At 52.3% G+C, this 21,339-nt stretch overlaps 1 protein-coding gene across 2 annotated transcripts; it reads left to right on the forward strand.

The window, feature by feature from the left end:
• The first annotated feature begins 7,813 nt into the window (after nucleotides 1-7,813).
• Nucleotides 7,814-16,578, forward strand: KAZALD1 (Kazal type serine peptidase inhibitor domain 1). 2 transcript variants are annotated; one of them, XR_004346065.1, is made up of 6 exons: nucleotides 9,006-9,149; nucleotides 9,557-10,122; nucleotides 11,264-11,424; nucleotides 11,505-11,652; nucleotides 11,837-12,169; nucleotides 16,568-16,578. XR_004346065.1 is itself a non-coding variant. In XM_032607259.1 (5 exons), the coding sequence occupies exons 2-5, from the start codon at nucleotides 9,609-9,611 to the stop codon at nucleotides 11,929-11,931; spliced, it is 918 nt and encodes a 305-aa protein (XP_032463150.1). In that variant the 5' UTR covers nucleotides 7,814-9,149; nucleotides 9,557-9,608; the 3' UTR covers nucleotides 11,932-12,680. The 2 variants fall into 2 exon arrangements, 1 of the variants encoding a protein (XP_032463150.1); XM_032607259.1 differs by lacking the exon at nucleotides 16,568-16,578 and having other exon boundaries at nucleotides 7,814-9,149; nucleotides 11,837-12,680.
• Nucleotides 16,579-21,339: the final 4,761 nt, after the last annotated feature.

Genomic DNA, 21,339 nt, shown 5'->3' on the forward strand with positions numbered 1-21,339 from the left:
TCGCAGAGGGCGCTCCGTGCCTTGGATGCGGGACCCCACCCAAGCCGCCGGGGTCAGGGCTCCATCTGACTGGGCCGCGGAACCGCTCGGTGCCCTCGGCTCCGGACGGCGCCTCATCCTCCCTGCTACCCGCCGGGCCAGGCACGTTGCGGCCCAGCCCCCAGGCCGAGCTGAGGCGCCTCTGGACGCGACCTTTCCTCCTTTCCCTTCCTACCTCCACGCATTGCACGTGGCCGTGGTCCGGAGGCCTTGGGTAAATTGCTGTGTGTCTGCATCTAAGGAGGGCTCCGATGCTATTTTTCCCTGTGAGGTAGCTGGCTGCTTCCTGCAGAGGAGCCTCGCTGGTCACCACAGACCGACCACTCAAGCAAGGAGGGGAGAGGGACAAGAATGAGGAAGGCTGGGGCGGGACCCCTAGGCCCTATGGCTCAGGGGCTCACGCTGCCCTCCAGCTCAGAGAGCCACCACATTTCCAGTCACCATCCCCTCCACCCTAGCCACCTATAGCCAGGAAGATTCCTGCCAACTCTAGCAGTTCAGGTATCAGCTGTAACACCTGTCGCCTCCCACCTGCCTGTCTCAGCACCAGGAGGCGCTGGAGGTTCTCCCCAAGGCCTCTAACGGGGGACTGACCTGCCTCCCCCCTGCCACCTCCCCAGAAGCCCCAGCTTGTCTCTGTTGTCTTCTCTTGATGCCAGCCCTGAAGCACTTTGGCCTCAGATGACCAGATGCTGTGACCAACGAGGTTCCCCACCACCTCCCCACCTCCTGATCTGCCGTCTGGGTGCACACTCACCTGTATTTCTACAGCTTGGCTCCTGAATATAGGGTGTTTAAATTATAAAACACCAGCTGCAGTTCTGGCTCCAGCTGCACTGGAGTTAGGCTGACAAAGATACAGCGATATCGTCAGGATAACGAACGTGATGGTTAGAATCGGGCCTTGGATGTTGGCAGCCCCAGGTTCAAGTCTTGGCTCTGTTGTTTACTGGTTAGTGTGACAGTGGGCAAATTTACCTACAGGTACAAACCTCAGTTTTCTCATTTAAAAATTAAGGTTAATAATAATACCTTTGTAAGTCTGAAATAAGCTGATGTATGTAAATTGCTTGCCACAGTGCCTGGCACACTGGAACCATTTGATAAGGGGTAGCTATTGTTTTTGTATGTTAGAGCTGAAGTAACCATCTAGTTCAAGGATCATAAACTCAAAGGCCACATGGGCCAGCAAGAACCTTTCTTATGAATTTATTTATTTATTTATTTTTGGCTGCGTTGGGTATTTGTTGCTGTGCGCTGTGCGCAGGCTTTCTCTAGTTGCGGCGAGCCGGGCTACTCTTTGTGGCAGTGCGTGGGCTTCTCATTGGGTGGCTTCTCGTGTTGTGGAGCACAGGCTCTAGGTGCGCAGGCCTCAGTAGTTGTGGCAGGTGGGCTCAGTAGTTGTGGCTTGTGGGCTCTAGAGCACAGGCTCAGTAGTTGTGGATCACAGGCTTTGTTGCTCTGTGGCATGTGGGACCTTCCCGGACCAGGGCTCGAACCCATGTCCCCTGCATTGGCAGGCAGATTCTTAACCACTGTGCCACCAGGGAAGCCCGGACAGCAGGATTCTTATGTGAGGGAAGTAAGCCTGGTTGGGACTGTGGAGAGCTGGAGAGGGCCAGCCTTGCCTGAAACAGCAGCCAATGCTCATCTTCAATGGTTGCAGGGTGGACTAGATTCCCTGGGGGTTTTTTTCCCCAAAAAATCTGGCAGCACTAGGAGCTTAGATATTAGCTCCAACTTTTCTCACTTCCTTATCTCAGCACTAGAAGCAGCTGGCCTTAGGCCTCTCTGAACATCTGGCCTAATGACTCCGGCCCCTAAATTCTGGATTTTTATATAAAATTTCTCATTATTTAAATATTGGCAATTAAGAAAAAAGAACCCACTGTGCCAAATACAACATGTTTGAAGGCTGAATTCATCTTCGTTTCTCAGAACAAACTGAGGTTCAGATGGGTCACAGCTGCTGGCAAAGCTGACTGGAAGCCTGGATTCTATGTTAAAATAAAAACTTCTCGGAGGCCCTTCCTAGACTGTGGGGCATTTTAAGCTGCCTTCCACTGCAGCTACCGCCTGCTTTGCAGACAGCACCCGGCAGCTGGGCCAGTGTTAGCACTTGACAGTTCCCAACGCACAAGACTGATATACGGCAGCCTTCGCTTTTGTGATAAATCCAAATTCTTTAAAAAATGTTGTAAGGCTTCCCTGGTGGCGCAGTGGTTGAGAATCTGCCTGTCAATGCAGGGGACACGGGTTCGAGCCCTGGTCTGGGAAGATCCCACGTGCCGCGGAGCAACTAGGCCTGTGCGCCACAACTACTGAGCCTGTGCGTCTGGAGCTTGTGCTCCGCAGCAAGAGAGGCCGCGACAGTGAGAGGCCCGCGCACCACGATGAAGAGTGGCCCCCGCTCGCCGCAACTAGAGAAAAGCCCACGCACAGAAACAGACAAAAATAAATAAATAAATAAATAAAACAATGTTGTAGAGGGCAGTTGTGACAGCAGGTCAAGTCCCAGGACCCCAAAGATTTCAGTCCCTTAACTTAAAGCGCCATATTTCTACACAATTCTTGAGCTCAAATTCTGTGTGATTCTACTCAACAAATTTCCCACTGGGGTGTCCCCCAGTCGGGGGACAGAACCAGCAGGAGGCTTGCCAGGCAGAGTGCACCTGATCGTCATCTTTTGGTACCTCTCTCCCTGTATCTTACTCCTGGGGAAAATGGTGGAAAATACACGAAGGAATTGGGGATTTGTGAGGCTGTGCATATCGACATGTAAGGTTTATGGACTCAATAACATGCTCAAAGGTTTATGCTGAGCCTCATGTTTCTTCTTTCAAGCCCGTGTTCTTCCTAACACGTCTGTTCTGATAGTACCGAATTGCCCAAACTGAACAGAGATGGCAGCTGTTCGCTGCTCAGCATTACACTTACCATATTCTGATGCTCTCCTGGAGTCCAGGATCCTATGTGTGATTTGGTTGCCTAAACACCAAGTAGTTCCTGGCTTGCTGTTAAGTTCTCTCTATTTTCCGTCAGCCCTTGGGAAAGCATCCCACCATTTTTTCCTTGGAATTCTAGCATGCATTTCCCAACTTCTTCCTTGGCTTCAAGGAAACAGCCAGCTCAGGAGAGTCTTGGATATTAACCTATTGCCCAACTCCCCACAGAAGCCAAAGCTAAACTGTGTTATGTCTTAAGAGCAAAGGTTGAAAGTGGAATGTAAGCAAGGATACTGTCACTAACAAATGTAGTTTGGGGTCCAAGAACTTTTCCTCGTCCACATGGTCTTGATGGGGCTCTCAGACAGATGGCCTCCTCCCTCTACAGAGGTTATCTTAATTTTGATTCCCCAGAAAGCAGAACCCAAGACAGGGATTGTTTGGGAGGTTATCCCAGAAAACACAGTGAAGGAGAGGGGAAGTGACAGAAGGGAGGAAAAGTAAATAAAAGGTGCATCAGTAGGGGGGAGCCCTTCTGCAAGCCTGAAGATAATACAGCACAGAATTATTCCACTGAAAGGAAAGGAAGCAGGGGTATTTATCCTCCAACTCCTGGGCCTCGCTGGCTATGGCTTGCTCCTGAATTAACTCTGTGGCATTTTTAGACTGCCCTGCTAGCTGAGCTCACTCTAGGGGCCAGAGGACTCCCTCAGGTAGAGAGACCCATGAGATTGTACAGGAACTGTCTGCAGGTAACCTTTGCGGGGCGGGGCATCGACTACACCTGCTGCAGGGGAGACGAGCTCCAGGCTGGTCAGGCCTCAACCACGTGATTAATTCCTGTTGAGCACATCACCCCAGCAGAGTCAATAACATATTTCCCTGCAATTTGATGTACTGATGCTTTTTCTGGGAGCCATAAGTATAACGTAGGCTGGAGGCTGCTTATGGCCTTCTTCCTTGGCTGCTTAGAAGAAAACATCAGGAGATTCATCAGTTTGGATATATTGGTGTGACTTTCAGGATAAAGGTCTGTGCCAGAGATAGAAGTTTGGTAATCATCTGGACATTATATAAAAATAATGGTGGAAGGAATGAGGAGTCACTGTAGAGGTGTCAGCAGGGAGGTATCTCACTGGCCTCACACAAAATTGTCAAGTGAAAAGTCAGGTGGGACTGAAGAGCCTTCTGCTTTGGAGAACACCACTTGCCATCACCAATCTTCCCTTCCAAGTGTGCCATAACAACAAGTAGACTTCAACCAGTGAACCTGGGACTCTCCCCATGCCCACAGCTGCCCCAACAGGTAGATGTAGAGTGAAAAGTGTGAGTGTATTAGCTATCCTGACAGCTAGCCTCCCTTCCCTTCAGTGACTCTGGGTAATAATTGAAAAGGCAACTTATATAGTAAATGACATTTTATCTAGTATTGCAGATTCTACTGGCTTTTCCCTTGGCATGAGCTTTAGCTTCTCATACGCCAGAAGACTCATTAACTCACCTCATGGTTACATAAACCTATGTATGTGATAAATTTTCAATTATAAACACACACACACACACAAATACATGTAAAAACAGGTGAAATCTGAATTAATGCCCATAGTTTAATTAATAGTATTGTAGCAATGCCAATGTCCTGCTTCTGATAATTATACTATGGTTAAATAAAATATTATCATTGGGTCAGGGTGAGTGAAGGATACATGGGAACCTTCTGTGCTATTTTTGTAATTTCTATATAAGTCTAAAAATTATTTCAAAATAAAGCTTTTTGAAAATCCAGGGGAGGAAATCCTTGTGGGATGGGTCACGTTAGAATCTTAGGCTCTAAAATATTTATTCAATTGCTAAAACTAAAAAGACTGACAATACCAAGTGTTGGCAAGGATATGGCATAATGGGGAAAAATTTGGAAAATGGTTTGGTAGTAACTACTGTTGAATGCATGCATATCATGAGAAGCAAGCAATTCCATTCCTAGGTGTATCCTAACTTATATAAAAGTCAAAAACCAGGTAAAATGAAAATATAGAGCTTAGAAGTGGTTATCCAGGGGGAAAAGGAGGGATTAATCATGATGGGGGCTTCTGGGGGTGTTAACAATGTTGTATTTCTTGACCTGGATGATGATCACACGAACGTTTATTTTGTAATAATTAATCAAACTCTATATCTACTTTGTGCACCTTTCTGCTTGTCTGTTATATTTCAAAATTTTTTAAAAAAGGTTTAAAAACAAAGAGAACAGAAATATAGAAAGAGTCAATGATTTTACATCACTTCTAAGTTTATCAATACAAAATGTGGCCACATTGTTAGGTCAGATGGAGCTATGATTTCCATCTCAAAGGTGGATGGGGGACTTCCCTGGTGGCGCAGTGGGTAAGAATCTGCCTGCCAATGCAGGGGACACAGGTTTGAGCCCTGGTCTGGGAAGATCCCACATGCCACAGAGCAACTAAGCCTGTGCACCACAACTACTGAGCCTGTGCTCTACAGTCCACAAGCCACAGCTACCAAGCCCATGTGCCTAGAGCCTGTGCTCTGCAACAAGAGAAGCACCACAGTCAGAAGCCTGTGCACAGCAATGAAGAGCAGCCCCCGCTCACCGCAACTAGAGAAAGCCCCGCGCGCAGCAACGAAGAAGACCCTGACGCAGCCATAAATTAATTAATTAATTAATTAAAAAAAAAAAGATGGTTGGGAAACTGGGAGCCTGGGGGAAGGAGTTGCCTCCTGTACATAAAAGTAAGCTGAAGAAAATTTTCACCTGATTTCTTTCTGCATGTCACAAAGCTCATTCAACTTGCCTTAACTATTCCAGTTAATGCCTTAACTATTCCAGAGAGCTAGTCTGCTGGGTGTTCCAGCTTTCATTTGGTATGCTTTTTGTTGCTGAATTATAATGCTTATCTTCCCACCTGGTTAGCCCAACGTTCTACATTTATCTCAACATCCTAATTTACCTATAAAAGTAGCCTCTACTTTTTTATTATGAAAAATAATTTTACAAAATAAGGATTGTGAGCATTATACTCAACCATTTGGCCTTGTTCCACACTCTCTTAGGGTGTTTGTTGATGATATATATAATATTTACACAGCTGTGATCAGTATTCATATACTTCTCCTCTTCACTTAACTCTATTTTCCAACATGTATTTTTCATTTTGACCGAGTTCACCAATTTGTCGTAGTAGGTAGCTACAAGGTATTCCGTCTTAATTATTTATGTTGAGACTTTTTGACTTAACTGATTCTAATGTTCACTGGAAGCACAATTTCTCTGTATCCATTCTAACGGGTCAAATCTGGACCATCTATTTCACTACTGCTTTTTCCAAAGTTGCAACCCTATAATTTTCACTAGTTGTGTCAAAATAGGGTTCAAGAAGTGACAGGTTAGAATGTGTGGGTCCTCCCAAGTAATTTCTTACCAAACTGATCCTTATGCTGTGTTTCATCTTATATTGTTCATTGTCTAGGACCCATTTCATTCTGTCATTATATTTAACAATTATCTCATGGGTCAGTGGCTGAAAGAAAGTAAATGTATGATAACCGTGAACTCCAGGCTATGGCTCACAGTGGAAAGCAAACTATAGTTCTATACCCCATTCCTTCTTCAGTACAAGAACTATAGGAAAGAGTAAGGAGAGGGAAAGAGGCAGGATTATCTGTTCTTCAACAAAGTTTAACTTCACCCTCGCTCCTAATCTAGTCTCCCTCATGCCGATGCAAAGGATGCTGCCACCTGGCTTCTTTCCTTGCAGTAGTCACATCATCTGAATTAGAGAATCCTTTTCCGTGTGGCCCAACAATTTTGCATGATCCGGTCAAACTGAGTCAACATTTTCAAAGGGGTAAGTATGCAAATTTATTAAATTTATTTATTTATTTACTATTTACGATGCGAATAGATGTTACTGAATGTGTTTTGGAGCCTTAGTGGATAAAGTGTCAGATGATGGGGATCTGGGAAAGTATCTAAACTTTCAAATTGTGTCTGATGCAAAAAAAATTCCTTCTAAACGTATTTTTACAATATGTTGAGTTTTCCTGAAACAAATCTTTACTTAATAAAAGAAAGATGTCCTGTAGAGTCAACAACTTGGTGCCTACTGTATGCATGGTCCTCTTCTCGTCACCAACCGCTAGACCACCAGAGGGCGCTCGTTCCCTGTCTATCCAGCCTTCGTCAGCGACTCCGAAATCCACGTTAAAACTTGGACTTTTACACTCAGGAAAAGTCTTTCACATTTAATCCACAAATATTTACCGACAATTTATTGGGCTGCCAGGAGAGGGGCTAGGTTCACAGATACAGTGGTGAGTTAGTCACAATTCCTAATACCAGACGTAAAGAGCACAGCAGAGACTGAAAGTAAACAACCGGCTACAAGGTGGGTAAGTGAAGAGTTTCTAGATCTGTGGAGTTTTTTATTTAAATATTGGCTCCTAGGTTTTAGAAGCCCGGTAACAATTCATTAGAGATCCCGGATTGCTTCCGCTCTGTAACCCGGACATCGGATCTCAGCCCTCATGGTACTTTGTAAACCAGAGCCAGAGACCTGTCCTTGGGTGGCTCCATTAGTCAGCTCACGCAATTTCAAGTCCCCCATCCCCCCTTTTTTTCAGGGCTTCCCGCAGTTCTCTTACAGTTCACTTCTGCCCCAGGTCGACACTCTCAGTTGCCCCCCAGGGCCAAGGACAAGGAATTACCCACAACCATCAGCCTTACCGGGCTCCACCCATTCTTTTTACGTTTAAAACCCGCGGGCTTTTCCTGTTCTGAATTCCTAGACTTCCTTCCTGTTTTGATTCTCGCGACAGTTACGAGACATCGCGTGGAAGTTTGCTTCCCTTCAGTCTTCTGCGTTTTAGAGACTAGGGTGACTGCGTATCTGGCTACGGACACCTCAGTAGAGCCCTTCGAGGGAACCCCTAAATGAAGGGCTTGGCTGCGTTCAGGTCTGGAGAGAGAGTCTCTGACCGCTTCCGAGAGCTCGACTCCCCGGCACCCAGTGCGCATGCGGAGGCCAGTCCTCCAGAGGACTCTGGGCGGTCCAGAGGCCGAGGCCCAGCCGCTAGCTTCGCGGTTGATGGAGAGGCCGGTGTCCACCCCGGGCCAGGTCCTTCCGGAGGGAGCCTGACTGAATAACGTCCCCTCCCTGGCTGCAAAGCTCAGTCTCCGCCCCCTACAAACTGGACTGCAGCGCGGTTTCTGTAAGCCGCTGGGGTCAGGCCGAGGCGGGGCCTGGCAGACCCCCGGTACGGAGGTCGGGCCCTCCAGGAATGTTCTCCTCCCCGCCCCCAGCCCGAAGTGCCACGGTGGCGCCGGTGGCGGCTGCGAGACCGAATGCCTCTGGCCCTGCCGGCCTAGCAACCATAACCTGTAATTCTGACCCGAGCGCTGCCCACTGGGGAGGCGCCCCGCCCACCTCTCCCAGCGGCCGCTGGTCAGCTGGGACCTCTATAATCACCCGGCTCCTCCTCGGGTTGGAGCACCTGCCGGATTTGGGGAGGGAGGAGGAGGCCAGATGTGAGGAGGCAGAAGTAAACGCCGAGTCTCTGGTCTGCGACTTGGTGGGGAAGTGGGGTGGACAAGCCTGCAATCGCCCCTGGGCTGCGGGGAGACGACGTTGGTTGGCTTTGCCCTGCAGGGCGCCCGACTTGGCACAAGAATTCCTACCTCCTTGTCATTTTTGCAGCTGCTCTAGCGGATTGGACTGTAAAGTCAGATGGGACAGGGCCTAGCCTTTCAACCAACTCTAACTTCCAGCTACCCCCCACCCTCCCATCCCCTACTCCGAACCCGCACTCCACCCCATCTCTAGTCCTTCCCCAGCTTGGGTGTCCGGTTACTGCTGTTCTGTTCTTACTGTGAGTTTGGACCAGGCTAGGGGGAAGTGGCCCAGGAGGGTCCCGTACGGCTGCATAAAATTGGCAGCTTCAGAACTAGGGGAGGGGGTGGGGTATGCAACGTCGAGGGGCGGGGAGAGGGGGCGGAGGAGCTGCTCTCTGAGTGCCAGTCCGTGGACTCTGTCAGAGATTCTCAAGTCGGAGCAGAGGTGGCTGGCGGGCCCACCCGATTCCTTTCCACTGCCTGCTTTTTCGGACAGGAGTCACGGCTGCTCTGAGGGGCATAGTCCCGGACACCAGGTGAGCGCTCTGGGCCCCAGGGCATCACCCTACCCCCACCCTAACACACACAACCTCCCCCGCTCCACCCCCTTTCCACCCTTATTAACAACTCCTTCCTCCTAGGACCAGCCATTCCCACCCACCTCTAGGGCAGGAAGCTTCGAAGTTGGATGGTTTGTGGTGGTGGTGGTAGTAGTGGTGGTGCGCGTGTGTGCTTGAGCTTTATCGTTCCCTCCTCTCACCTCTCCCCAACCCCCCAAAACAGCCCAATCAATTACCACCCAGCGTAACTGGATGACCCCTCCTATGACCCTTCGACACTTGACTCCAGGGTAGCAGGGGAGGGGGCAGTGCTAGGGTCCAAGTTGGTACGAGTAACAAGGAGGTTGCTTCTGACCTCCTGACCTGGTTTCCATCCCCGGCAGGGTGCCACGCACGCGCTGAAGCTCCTAGTGCTCTCGAGGCTTCCAGCTAATCATGCCCCAGCCGCCCGCAGCTGCCTTGCCGCTGCCCGTGCTGCTGCTGCTGCTGCTACTCCTGGTGGTGCGGACGCCGTCCCCGGCTGGCGCGCGGCCATCAGTAGGCCCCGATTACCTGCGGCGCGGCTGGCTACGGCTGCTGGCGGAGGGCGAGGGCTGCGCTCCCTGCCGGCCAGAAGAGTGCGCCTCGCCGCGGGGCTGCCTGGCCGGCCGGGTGCGCGACGCGTGCGGCTGCTGCTGGGAATGCGCCAATCTCGAGGGCCAGCTCTGCGACCTGGACCCCAGTGCCCACTTCTACGGGCGTTGCGGCGAGCAGCTTGAGTGCCACTTGGACGCTGGTGGCGACCTGAGCCGCGGAGAGGTGCCCGAGCCGCTGTGTGCCTGCCGCTCGCAGCGCCCTCTCTGCGGTTCCGACGGCCGCACCTACGCTCAGATCTGCCGCCTGCAGGAGGCGGCCCGCGCTCGGCCGGACGCCAACCTCACCGTGGCGCACCCCGGGCCCTGCGAATCGGGTACGCACGGCCCACGACCCCGACCCCCGCCACTTGGGTTTCTCAAGGCGTTGCTCCCCGGTCCCCGACGGCATTGGTCTCTGGCCAGCGGAGCGAAAAAGTTGACGCCAGGGAGGCCTCGAGTCCATTATAAGAGTTTGCTCTCGGGGCCGGTCCGCAGAAGCCACCGCCTGAAGGTGCGGGTCCGGAGCTTTGTCAATAAGCAGCGTGCGCTGGGGCGCGTGAAAGCTCCAGACCTGGCTGGCAGAGACCAACCCTCTGAGAGAGCAGGCACATAGCCAACGCTTGGCCTCAAAATTGAGAGAGTGAAGAGAGACTCTCAGACTTTGCCCAGACCACTAGAATTCAGGCAGGGAAACTTGGGTTCCTGTGAGATGCAATCCGGTTTCTTTTGGGCGGCTCCGTAGAGCCAGTGCTTAGTTAACCTAGTCTCTGGGCCTCTGCCCACGCTCCCCTTTCCTCTGCGTTTAGGGCTTAGTGGAGCAGGGGTACTCTTCTAGCTCCTCCTCCCCCATCCCAGCGGGCTGAGGGCTATTCAAGCCTCAAGTTTTCTTTGGCAGCTCTAGTAACCTTCACTTCCTGAGCCCCTTTGAGGGGTCTGGCTTGGCTGGGGCTGCTGGGAAAGTAAACGCTCTGCTGGAGGGTCCCCCCACGACCCCAGGCTTTCTGCCTGCTGCCCAGATTGATTTCAGTGTCCTTGCCTTTGCCACGTGGACTGCCCCACCACCAGGGTGGGGTGGGGGAAGGGCTGATCTTCGGGCCTTTGGCAGCAGGACCTGGTTAGAGAACGGGGAGGGTGTGGGGGAGGGAGGTGTTGCTTACAAGTCCAGCAGGGTAGGGGCCTAGAGGGTGGAATGAGGACAGGGGAGCAATCAGGGACAGAGTGTGGTTGCCAAGCTGAGGTGTGGGTCTCTGTGCTTGTTTGCGCATTTTGTCTGCCTGTGCATTTCCATCGCTGTGTTCCCACCCTTGTGTGTACCTGCAGCTACATTTGTGTATGTGTCATGTCTTGTTTATGGATGTGTATTTACTTCAGCATATATGTATTCCCTCACAAACACATTCAAAATGGTTTGTATATGGGGTCCTTGCTGGGCTGGATGTGCCATCCTGTTCTTAGGCCTCCTATCTCCACCCCCAGAGCCCCAGATTGTGTCGCATCCATATGACATTTGGAACGTGACGGGGCAGGATGTGATCTTTGGCTGTGAAGTGTTTGCCTACCCCATGGCTTCCATCGAGTGGAGAAAGGACGGCTTGGACATTCAGCTGCCAGGGGATGACCCCCACATCTCTGTGCAGGTAGGGACAGGGAGCAGAGGCCTCCCCGGGGCAGCCCACGGTCCCTCTAGAACGATGCTGCTGACTCCTCCTGGCTCCAGTTTAGGGGTGGACCCCAGAGGTTTGAGGTGACGGGCTGGCTGCAGATCCAGGCTGTGCGTCCTAGCGATGAGGGCATCTACCGCTGCCTGGCCCGCAATGCCCTCGGCCAGGTTGAGGCCCCAGCTAGCCTGACAGTGCTCACACTGGGTAAGGGAGAGCCCTGAGCTCTGGGGGCTGGGGGAAGGTGGTGGATTCATGCCTTTGAATGTGTGTCCATGTGTGTATATGCATGTGGGTACACACACAAGCATGGCTTTCTCACAGACTGGGATACATGGGCACTGACAGCCCTCTTTCCTGTTCTCTTTCCTTTGTCCCCATGTGTTTGCAGACCAGCTGAACTCCACAGGCATCCCCCAGCTGTCATTCCTGCACCTGTTTCCTGAGAAGGAGGCTGAGAGTGAAGAGGCCGAGGATTACTACTAGGTCCAGAGCCGTGGCCATGGGGGGTGGTGAGTGGGATAGTTTTCAACCCTGCTCTTGAAAAGATCTAGAAAGGGGGAGCAGGGCCCCTTCACAGATTGCTTTAATGCCCTTAGTAGGGGAGATGTGATGGTGGTGGGAGAGACAAAAGTTGGAGGGTAAGGAGAGAGGCAGCAACTAGGGGAGGTGGGATGCAGAGGGGCCCATGCAGGAGGTGCTCTGGCCAGGACAGTCCTCCTGTGTGGACCAACCATGCATTAGGCAATAGCTGCCTGCTGTCTCTAGGCTGAGTGGGGGGTAGGGGTGGGGAGGAATGGAGGTGACACAAAGGGGTGCAGACAACAGGATCCTTTACTTCTTTCCAGCAGCCCTCCCTCCAGCTCTGCTCAGCCAGTCTTCTGACTGCCCTTCTGCACAGCTCCTTCTTTTATTTCCTAGTCCCCAGTCTTTGCCTAACCTCAGTCCTTCCTTTCTTGAAACTCACCTTCTAGAAAATTTCCCTCTCTCTAGAGTCCCAATTGCAATACTAACTGCCAATCCTCTTTGCTATTTGCCATCTGCTGTCCAGGAAGGCACGATGGAGCGTGTTTAGCTCAGTGCAGTAAGATGGGCATTTGGCATGGTCTGATTTTCCTGTCATTCTGGGAACTCCATGAGGGCAGTACCATATATTATACCACTTTGTACTGGACGAATGCCTAGCACAAGACTAGGCACAGTAGGCAACGCAATAAAGATTATGAACAAACTGAGACAGATGGTTCATGCAGATTTGCACACAGAGACCGCATTTCTCTGGAGGCCTCCCAGGGTAGTAGGACTCTGGCTTCCAGAAGAGAGTAGGTCCTGCTCTTTAAGCACATGCCTGCCAGATGTAGAGGAAAGCTTGAGCTGGGGCCTCCCCCTGCCCCAGGCAGGAAGTTTGGAGCCATCTGGTTGGGAGGGAGGGTATCCCCCAGTCTGCACTCCATTGGGGCTGGTCTAGAGATAGATTGCCTGCCTCTCTGTCCCCTCCCCAGGCAGAATGGGAAACCAGATCTATGTGGGTAGGACCCAGTATGAAAGCATAAACTGGATGGAGGAGGGGAGAAGTTTGGTCACATGTATGGGCCACACCCTAGGATTTCCCTACGAAGCCGCCCATTTCCCAGCCGAAACCCAGACAAAATCATGGTAAGCTTGTTTTCTCGTCTGCCCCACTGTGACTTGTCTTCTCTGGCTGGAGGTGCCTCACAGAGCCGTACTCTTTTGCTCCCGAAATCTCTCTCCACACTCCCCTTACCTCGCCCGGGGACACTGGTGAGGCGTACTGTTTATTGACTGACTAATGGAGAAAATGAAAGCTTAAGTTGGCGAGGCCAAGACCCCCGTGTGTGGGTGTCGAAGGCCTCCTACGCGCCTGGGTTCCACCCGAAGCCTGGCGGCACACAACGGGAGAGGTCGCAGTTGACTCGTGTCTGAGCTTGTCCTCTGGGGCCCATACAGGGAGCCCGGCCTCTTGGGAGGGGCGTGGCCGGACCCCAACCCAAGGGCTTGGCTGCCCTCCCGCAGAACCTCAGGACTCGTCCAGAGGCTAAGCCAGAGGACAGCTCTTGTTGCCGAGTCCTGGCTGGAGTCCGGCGTTTCCAGGAGCAGCACTCAACAGCTGGAGCGGGTTGGATACTTGGGGCGAATTCTAAGTTGACCGCGAAAGTAGGGATAGGGATGTGAGCAGTATGGTGGGGGCAGGAGGGTCAGGCCGTTCAGCGTCCGGCCCAGAAGGAGGTCCTGCTCCGCGCTGAAAGAGGGGACTGGGGTCTGGGTTCCCCAGCAGCCAGGGAATCCGCCACTGACTTGTTCTTCGCCGGCGACTCCCGGCCAGCTGGGCTCGAAGGCGCCCCCCTGGTGGGCCCATCGATCCTACCGCGCCCACTGGCAGAGCAGAGGCTCCGCACGATCCTAGAGGGTCACACGCATCCCCCAGAACCCGTACTCCTCCATCAACTTTTGCAGATATTACAGGATGTTCAGGTGCAGCCTCCTATAGCCTCAGTTTCCCCCTCCGCGGTGCTACAGGTTCAGGCCCCACAGCCTTGAATAGGAGGAACCCCTGCTGCGCATACCCACCCCCCCCCCCCCCCCCCCGCCACCTGCTCCAGCGGACCGGCTTTAATAACGTCGCTGGAAAGTGACACGCGATTTATTATAAAGAATTGCTGGGACGGGAAAGGTTTAATAAACGCGCTGCAATGCGGAGGATTATTCTCCGCAATAAATGAGAACGCGGGCGGCGTTTTAATAAATAATTTCCCGCCGCTCCCGGGGGAGGAGAGGGAGGTGGAGGGGGAAGCCGAGCTGCTGCCAGAACTCCCGACTTCGCCTCCCCACGGGTTTCCAAGACTTCCTCGCGTTTTTCGTCCTAGGTTGCTCACCACCCGACCTATGAGGTTCCGGGGGAGCTGACTCGCAGTGGTCTAGGTCTGGAGGCAGGAGAGGCTCTGCCCCATCCTACTTCCCCCATCTCTGGGATTTTAAGTAGTTTGCCTAAGATGAGCAAATGCGCTTCCTTCCAGCTCTGAACCAGAGGTCTGAAGTCAAGACTGGACCGGGGCAGGAAGGGTTAAACCGGGACCAGCTGCTCCCAGGCTGAGGGTACTAAGTCCCAGGGCCTAGCCACTCTCCTCCCAGCTTTTGGCTGACCCGGCTGGGCATCCCAGGCAGGATGTGGGGAGTAAGCCGCCAAAGGGGGCTGTGTGTACCGGTGTGTGTAGGTGGTACAAGTGTCCAAATGTCCCCGACTCACTCCTTGGGCCATTTTGGGGAATAGGGCCACTGAAGCCGGTTGCTTGTTAGTTCGAAGGCTTCAAGGAAGGGTCCTTGAGCCGCGCTGGTCTGAGTCGAGGGAGTCCAGGTGAAGTCCAACCGCTAGCTCTTTGGTGAACGGGGTGTGTGTATGTGTGTGTGGATCTGAGGGCTGAGCAGAACTGGAGCCCCAAAGGGGAGTCCACTTCTCTAACAGAAGCCTGGAGGCCCAAGAGGATGAATCTGATTTCAGAGAGGGCAGAGATTGCAGGCTTTGGGCACCAAGGACAAGCGCATCAGTCTTGTAGGTAGGGGACAGGGCAGTGCCTGGGGTACGCCGGCTCTGCAAGCTTTGGGCGTAGGCGGAGAGGAGACATGTCTGGCGACACCTCTGGCAACACTTAGGAGAACAGGAAGTGGTGAAAGAGTGCCATCTGGTGGTTATTTCTGGTTATAGCAGCCAAACCTGGGCCTAGGGTCTTGAGACAGTTAAATTGACTGTAAAAATTTGAGTAAAAAGGTGCTTGAGGGCTTCCCTGGTGGCCTAGTGGTTGAGAGTCCGCCTGCCGATGTAGGGAACACGCGTTCGTGCCCCGGTCCGGGAAGATCCCACATGCCGCGGAGCGGCTAGACCCGTGAGCCATGGCCGCTGAGCCTGCGCGTCCCAAGCCTGTGCTCGGTAGAGGCCACAGCAGTGAGAGGCCCGCGTACAGCAAAAAAAAAAACAAGGTGCTTGATTTGTATTCATATACGTATGTGAAGGTGCACATGTATATGTAGTATATATGTGATATCTATAATATGTTCATACTATTTATGTGTGGTATGTGTCTACATGCACTGTGTACATGTATGTATATATATGTATGTACATCACAATGTTATGTATGTAGATTATCTAAATGCAGGTATATGTATGTAGATAACCATGTAGGTGCATATATGTATGTGTGTACATAAGCACTGTATATATGGATGTGTTTGTTATATGTGTATACAGCTGTATGTATACATTTATTTGCAAGTACATGTTCTATTATTTGCCTTTCTTTCAACAAATTATTATTTTTTTTTATGTGGTACGCGGGCCTCTCACTGTTGTAGCCTCTCCCGTTGCGGAGCACAGGCTCAGGACGCGCAGGCTCAGCGGCCATGCCTCACGGGCCCAGCCGCTCCGCGACATGTGGGATCCTCCCGGACCGGGCACAAACCCGTGTCCCCTGCATCGGCAGGCGGACTCTCAACCACTGCGCCACCAGGGAAGCCCTCTTTTTTTTTTTCTTTTAATTTATTTTATTTATGTTATTTTTGGCTGCGTTGGGTCTTCGTTGCTGCACGCAGGCTTTCTCTAGTTGCGGCAAGCGGGGGATACTCTTCCGTTGTGGTGCATGGGCTTCTCATTGCAGTGGCTTCTTTTGTTGCGGAGCACAGGCTCTAGGCACGTGGGCTTCAGTGGTTGTGGCACATGGGCTCAGTAGTTGTGGCTCGTGAGCTCTAGAGCACAGGCTCAGTAGTTGTGGCGCACGGGCTTAGCTGCTCCACGGCATGTGAGTTCTTCTTGGACCAGGGCTCGAACCCGTGTCCCCTGCATTGGCAGGTGGATTCCTAACCACTGTGCCACCAGGGAAGTCCCCTTACATTCTATTCTAAGATGTGCATGTGAATTAATTATATACATGTATGTTTACAGGATTGTGTGTGCATGTATATATGTATAACTCTGTTTACATATATATGTGTGAGGAATAGACAGGCTTAAATACTCTGGTGGGCTTGGAGATTCCCTGTTTTTTTGTTTAAAAGCTCAGGTCCTGTCACCTAGGACTCTATTTCTAAGTGTGTAGGCAGCTGAGGGCAGAGGGAAAGAGGCTGGAGACATAGGCTGATTACCTCCTAGGATATGTTTTGGTTATTTCCTCAGCCCTCTGAATGACTAGGTTCTTTCTAAACAGGGAACAGCTAGGTAAGTCCACTTAGAGTGATGGAATGTTAATGAAGATCAATTCTCACCTCTCTGCTCAAAGCAGAGCACCTTAGGAGGAAGGATGATGGGTTGGGGATGGGTGGGAATGGAGTCTGGGAGGTTGGGGGTAGGAAATAGGTTCTCGGAGGGCAGTGGTGGGTGCATTTAGAGACTGGAAGAGATCCAGTCTGGGAAGTAGTGATGGAAGCTCTGGGACTCAGTTGCAGATAATGGGGGTGATTTGAGAACTCTTGGGGGAAGGATGAGCTGGTGGATAGAGATGGGGGCCTGAGGGGAGTAATGAGGTCAGGATCAGGGATGGAGTTGGGAGGGTATGGAGGTAGAGGCTCTGGTGGCAAGGAAAACCAATCTTGGGGTGGAATTTGGAGGCCATCTCAGATGGAGTCATCCCTCCCTTTCTCCCACCCCTCCCTTCTCCATGCAGGGGCCCCTAATGTTCTTCTCTAGTCCTCTCTCCTCAAGCTGGGTCCCAGATGTGTGGGGGGCAGAGGAGAAGAGCTTAGGCTCCAGAGCTTGGCCTGGCTTAGGTGACTCACTGGTGGGCGAGGTGAGGCAGAACTCTCGGCACCATGGTCCCATGAAGCCCCATCCCAGCCACCTGGCTCATTGCCTGCCCAGCTGCCATTACCAGGTTTCAATTTGGGCTCAGCCCAGGGGGTTCAAACAATGGTGACCTGGAAAAGATCACAGAACATACCCTCCCCTCACCACACACACATTCCTGGGACTGAACTGGGAAAAAGGTGCTTCTGGATCATTCCTTCCCTCCTTTTGCTAGATGTTCTCCAGACACAGTCAAGGCCAGAAGTCTTCAGGTGCCATCCTCACTCTCGGTCTGTGGTAACACCTCATTCCTGTCCCCTTCCTTCTCAGCCTCCTGTGCTGGACTACATCATCCTAAAACCAGGGTTTCTGTCCTTTCATTGCCTCTCCTCCCCTTCTTCAGTCCTTTTCTTCCCAGGGTTGAGATCTTAGGTCCCTGGACTGTGACCACACTGGTTGAGGGAAGGGGGATGGGCTGAAGATACAGGCTGGTTCCTGGCCTGCCTTTATTTTCTATATTTTCTCTGCTATCTGGGCAACTGAAAGCTCTCTGAAGAGGGTGAAGAGTTATGAAAATCAGTTTTGGTGACAAATGTTACCCCACAATCAAGTTTCACCCTGTCCCCTTGGTGGGCAGCACCATGGGAGGCAGGATGGACTTTAGGGTACTGAAATGGGGTCATGAGAAGTGATGGGGTCTTCCAGGATGAGTGTTGAGGGCTCTAGGGACAATTACTTCCTGCCTCCCCTCTGTCCCCCCATCCCAACCCCAGATCACTAAAGCGGGGAGAAGAACCCACAGGTCTTCGGGACTCAGCTGGCCCTCACAGGGGCCCAGGTTTTAACTCCTGGGGATCTCTAGGGGAAGTTGGTCTCTGAAGGGTAAAGATAGGTCTTTGGGAACAGAACTGGGGGTCTGTGGTCAAGGATAGGCTGGAGAGGGGACATGAGCTTTTGTGGTACTGCTTTATAAGTGCATACCTTGGGCAAGTTTCTAAGCTTTCCTTCTTCTGTGTCCTCCTCTGCAAAATAGTGATAAAACTTCCTCTGTAAGGGTTGTGATGAGATTAGAGATCTTATAAGTAATGTGTCTGAAACACAATAGGTATTCAACAAATGGTCAATTTCACTGTCACTATTTCTAGGTGGGTGAGCTACATGGAGATGGGGCAGGGTACCTAGCACAGAGCTTCCTGCTGAAGTGTGTGGGTAATTACAGTCTTGTGCCTGCCTGAAGGAGGCCTGAGAAATTGGGTCTTAGGAGGAGGAGAAGAGCTATGGCAAGGTGGGGATGGGTAGGGGCTGGGCTTCCAGAGAGCTTGGCAGCTTTCACCCTCACACACCCCCAACCCCCGCCCTCCTCAGGGAGCCCCTGTCAGAACCCAGGGCTCTAGCTCTGGGCTTGGAGGGAGGGGCATCCTCGAAACTCACTTCCATCCATCTCTTTTATCTGGGCTGCTGAAGGGCTGGAGCTCCAACGGGGCCTCTGATGGGGAACAGATACAGACCAGGCGGAAGCAGCCGGAACTGTGCTGAGCTGGAGCTGAGGACCAGGCCGGGGGGTCAGTGAAGACAGATAAAGCTCAGAGCAGCTGGGGACTCAGGAGACCCGTGGGGAGGGGCAGCAGGGGCTGAGGGCGGGCTGTGTCCTGGGAGGAGGCGAGGGCCGGAAGCTTCGGACGGGGATGATGTCCATCAAGGGCTTCAAATGGCCGGAGGAGGCCTTTAATGACTCTTTGGGAGGAGGGAAGGGCAGAGCTCCCCCCCATCCCCAGATGTGGCTGCCGGAAAGCCAGGGTACCTGCCAAGCATGAAGGTTGGTCCAGGGAGAACTTGAGCCTGAGAACAGGGGGACCTCAAGGTCCAGGCCAGAGGCAAGGCTTCTGGGGGCTGCCTTACCTTTAAGACGAAGATGGGGAAAAGGTTAGTAAGTGATTCTGCGATTTTAGGTCCTGTTTTAATTAACTTTGAAGGGCTTGGGGCTTCCCTGAACGCCAGGGAGAGAAGCAGAGCAGACGTTTATTTTCCTCTTTTCCTTTTAAAGACAATTTTATTAAAACACTTTGTTTTCATTCTGGCTTGAACATGGGGCATTTAAATGGAAAAATAATTATTTCGCCTCATTTGCTTATGGTGAGAGGAGAGTCAGAAAAGGGAGGGATGCCAGTGAGGGAAGAGGCTGGCAGCTTTGGGCTGGCATATGCGTGCATGCACATGCACAGGTCCTACAGACAGGCACACACAATCAGGCTCACACTCACAGCAGCATGAGTCACCACACAGAGCCCCTCATGCTGGCACACATTGTACACCCGCAGAAAGACACACCTCATCCACACCCTCCCAAATGCAGACTCCTCAGGACTTGCAAGCTCAGAGCATCCACCCACCTGAAGATACACTCCTTTACCACAGCCATACCTACAGGCAAAAAGCTCTCTCTCCTACACAAACACTCGCAACACATAGTGCTCACGGTATAGGCCCCCTCACAGGTATCCACACACACCCCTTCCAAGCACGCCCCCACCCAACATATTTAGACTTTATCAAGTCTGTCGAGTTGTATCATCACCAGTACATACATGTTCAGACACACAATTCTCATTCTTAAACACACAAGTGCAGGAGTTCCTTGGTGGTCTAGTGATTAGGATTCTGGCTTTCATTGCCTTGGCCTGGGTTCAATCCTTGGTCGGAAACTGAGATCCCGCAAGGCGGGAGGCGTGGCCAAAACCAACCAACCAACGAACAAAACAAACACACAAGTGCACCCTGACAAGGAGCCTAGCAATAAAGCTGGGGGTGAGGCGGAATGTTATCATGGAGAAGGAGGCGGGGTAGGAACTCTCCCTCTCATTGGGGTCCCTGGGTCCCCAAATCGACCTACCCTCCAGGCTACTCCATGAAGCCCATTTCTCTGTACCTGTAACATCCTCGGAACGGTCTCTCTCCCGACCTTGATTCCGCAGCCTCTGGGACGGAGTCCTCCCTGCCTCCCACCCGTTCCCCACCCCAGGCGGGAGAAGGCCAACAGGTCCCCTAGGCTCAGCTGCCCTGGAGGGGACCGGATTCTAATTCGGATTTCCCCACCTCCCCGGCCCCCTCTCTCCCCTGCTGTGTGGCCCGGCGTTAGAGGGGTTAAAACTTCGGTAGCGTGCCCCCCTCTACTCCCACCCTGGCTGGTACGTCGAGGGCCGGGTTCGCGGGAGCCGTACCTGTACTTTGTCTTCATCTGTCACCGCTTCTGACAGTCAGATACATCGTTGTGCGGGGGTGAGGGGGGAGTGGGGGGCGGGGGAGCAATAATTAACCTCTCCCGCCTCACACCCCAATGCGGCCTGCCTCTCCTGGCCGGCCGGCCGCACTCGCTGCAGGATCTGCCAGAGAGAAGAAAGGGGGAGGGAGGGGGAGGGAGGGGGAGAGAGGAGGAGGGGCGAAGGGAGAAAGCGGGAGAAACTAGAGAAGGGCGCTGAGAGGAAAGGGAGGAAAGGCCCTGACATTTTTATTGCCCTGCCAACTTCTTTTCTGCACCCTTCTTTCCACTCTCTTCCTGGGGGAATGGCTGGGAGTTGGAAGAGGTGATTAGAGGGACGGGAGAAAGCCAAGTGCACTCACGGACTCACCACTTCCCCCTCCTATCTCAGGAGTTCAGGCCCCTCTTGAAGGCCTGGGGGCTGATTTGGGAGAACAGTGGTGTGAGGGAGAGTCTTTCATATACCAGCATTGCACAGGGACAAGCAGGAGGAAGAGAGTGTTGGGTGGGGGACGCCATGCTGGTGTTTTGCATGGATGGCAAATGACTAAAGCTTGTGTTAAGGATTAATTACTCTTCCAATCACTAAAGGGGGAGGGGTTTCACCTTATTCCCGAAGAAGGCAAGTGAGCCCAATGCCAAGGGGCTGTGGATGACAAGGACTCCAGATTTGGGGTGGTAGACAGAGGATGCTTCTAAAAAGTAAAGTAAGGCCCTGGGGGGCAGGCTGGCTGGACTCAGAGCTTGCACAGGAAGAAGACAAATTTGTCTTGGTCTAGGTCCTTGGATGAGGCAGGTGGGACTCAGGGTCAGGCAAGAATCACCGGCAGCCAAGGAGACGAACGTG

Source organism: Phocoena sinus, chromosome 16 (assembly GCF_008692025.1).
Source record: "Phocoena sinus isolate mPhoSin1 chromosome 16, mPhoSin1.pri, whole genome shotgun sequence".
NCBI classification, from domain to species: domain Eukaryota; kingdom Metazoa; phylum Chordata; class Mammalia; order Artiodactyla; family Phocoenidae; genus Phocoena; species Phocoena sinus.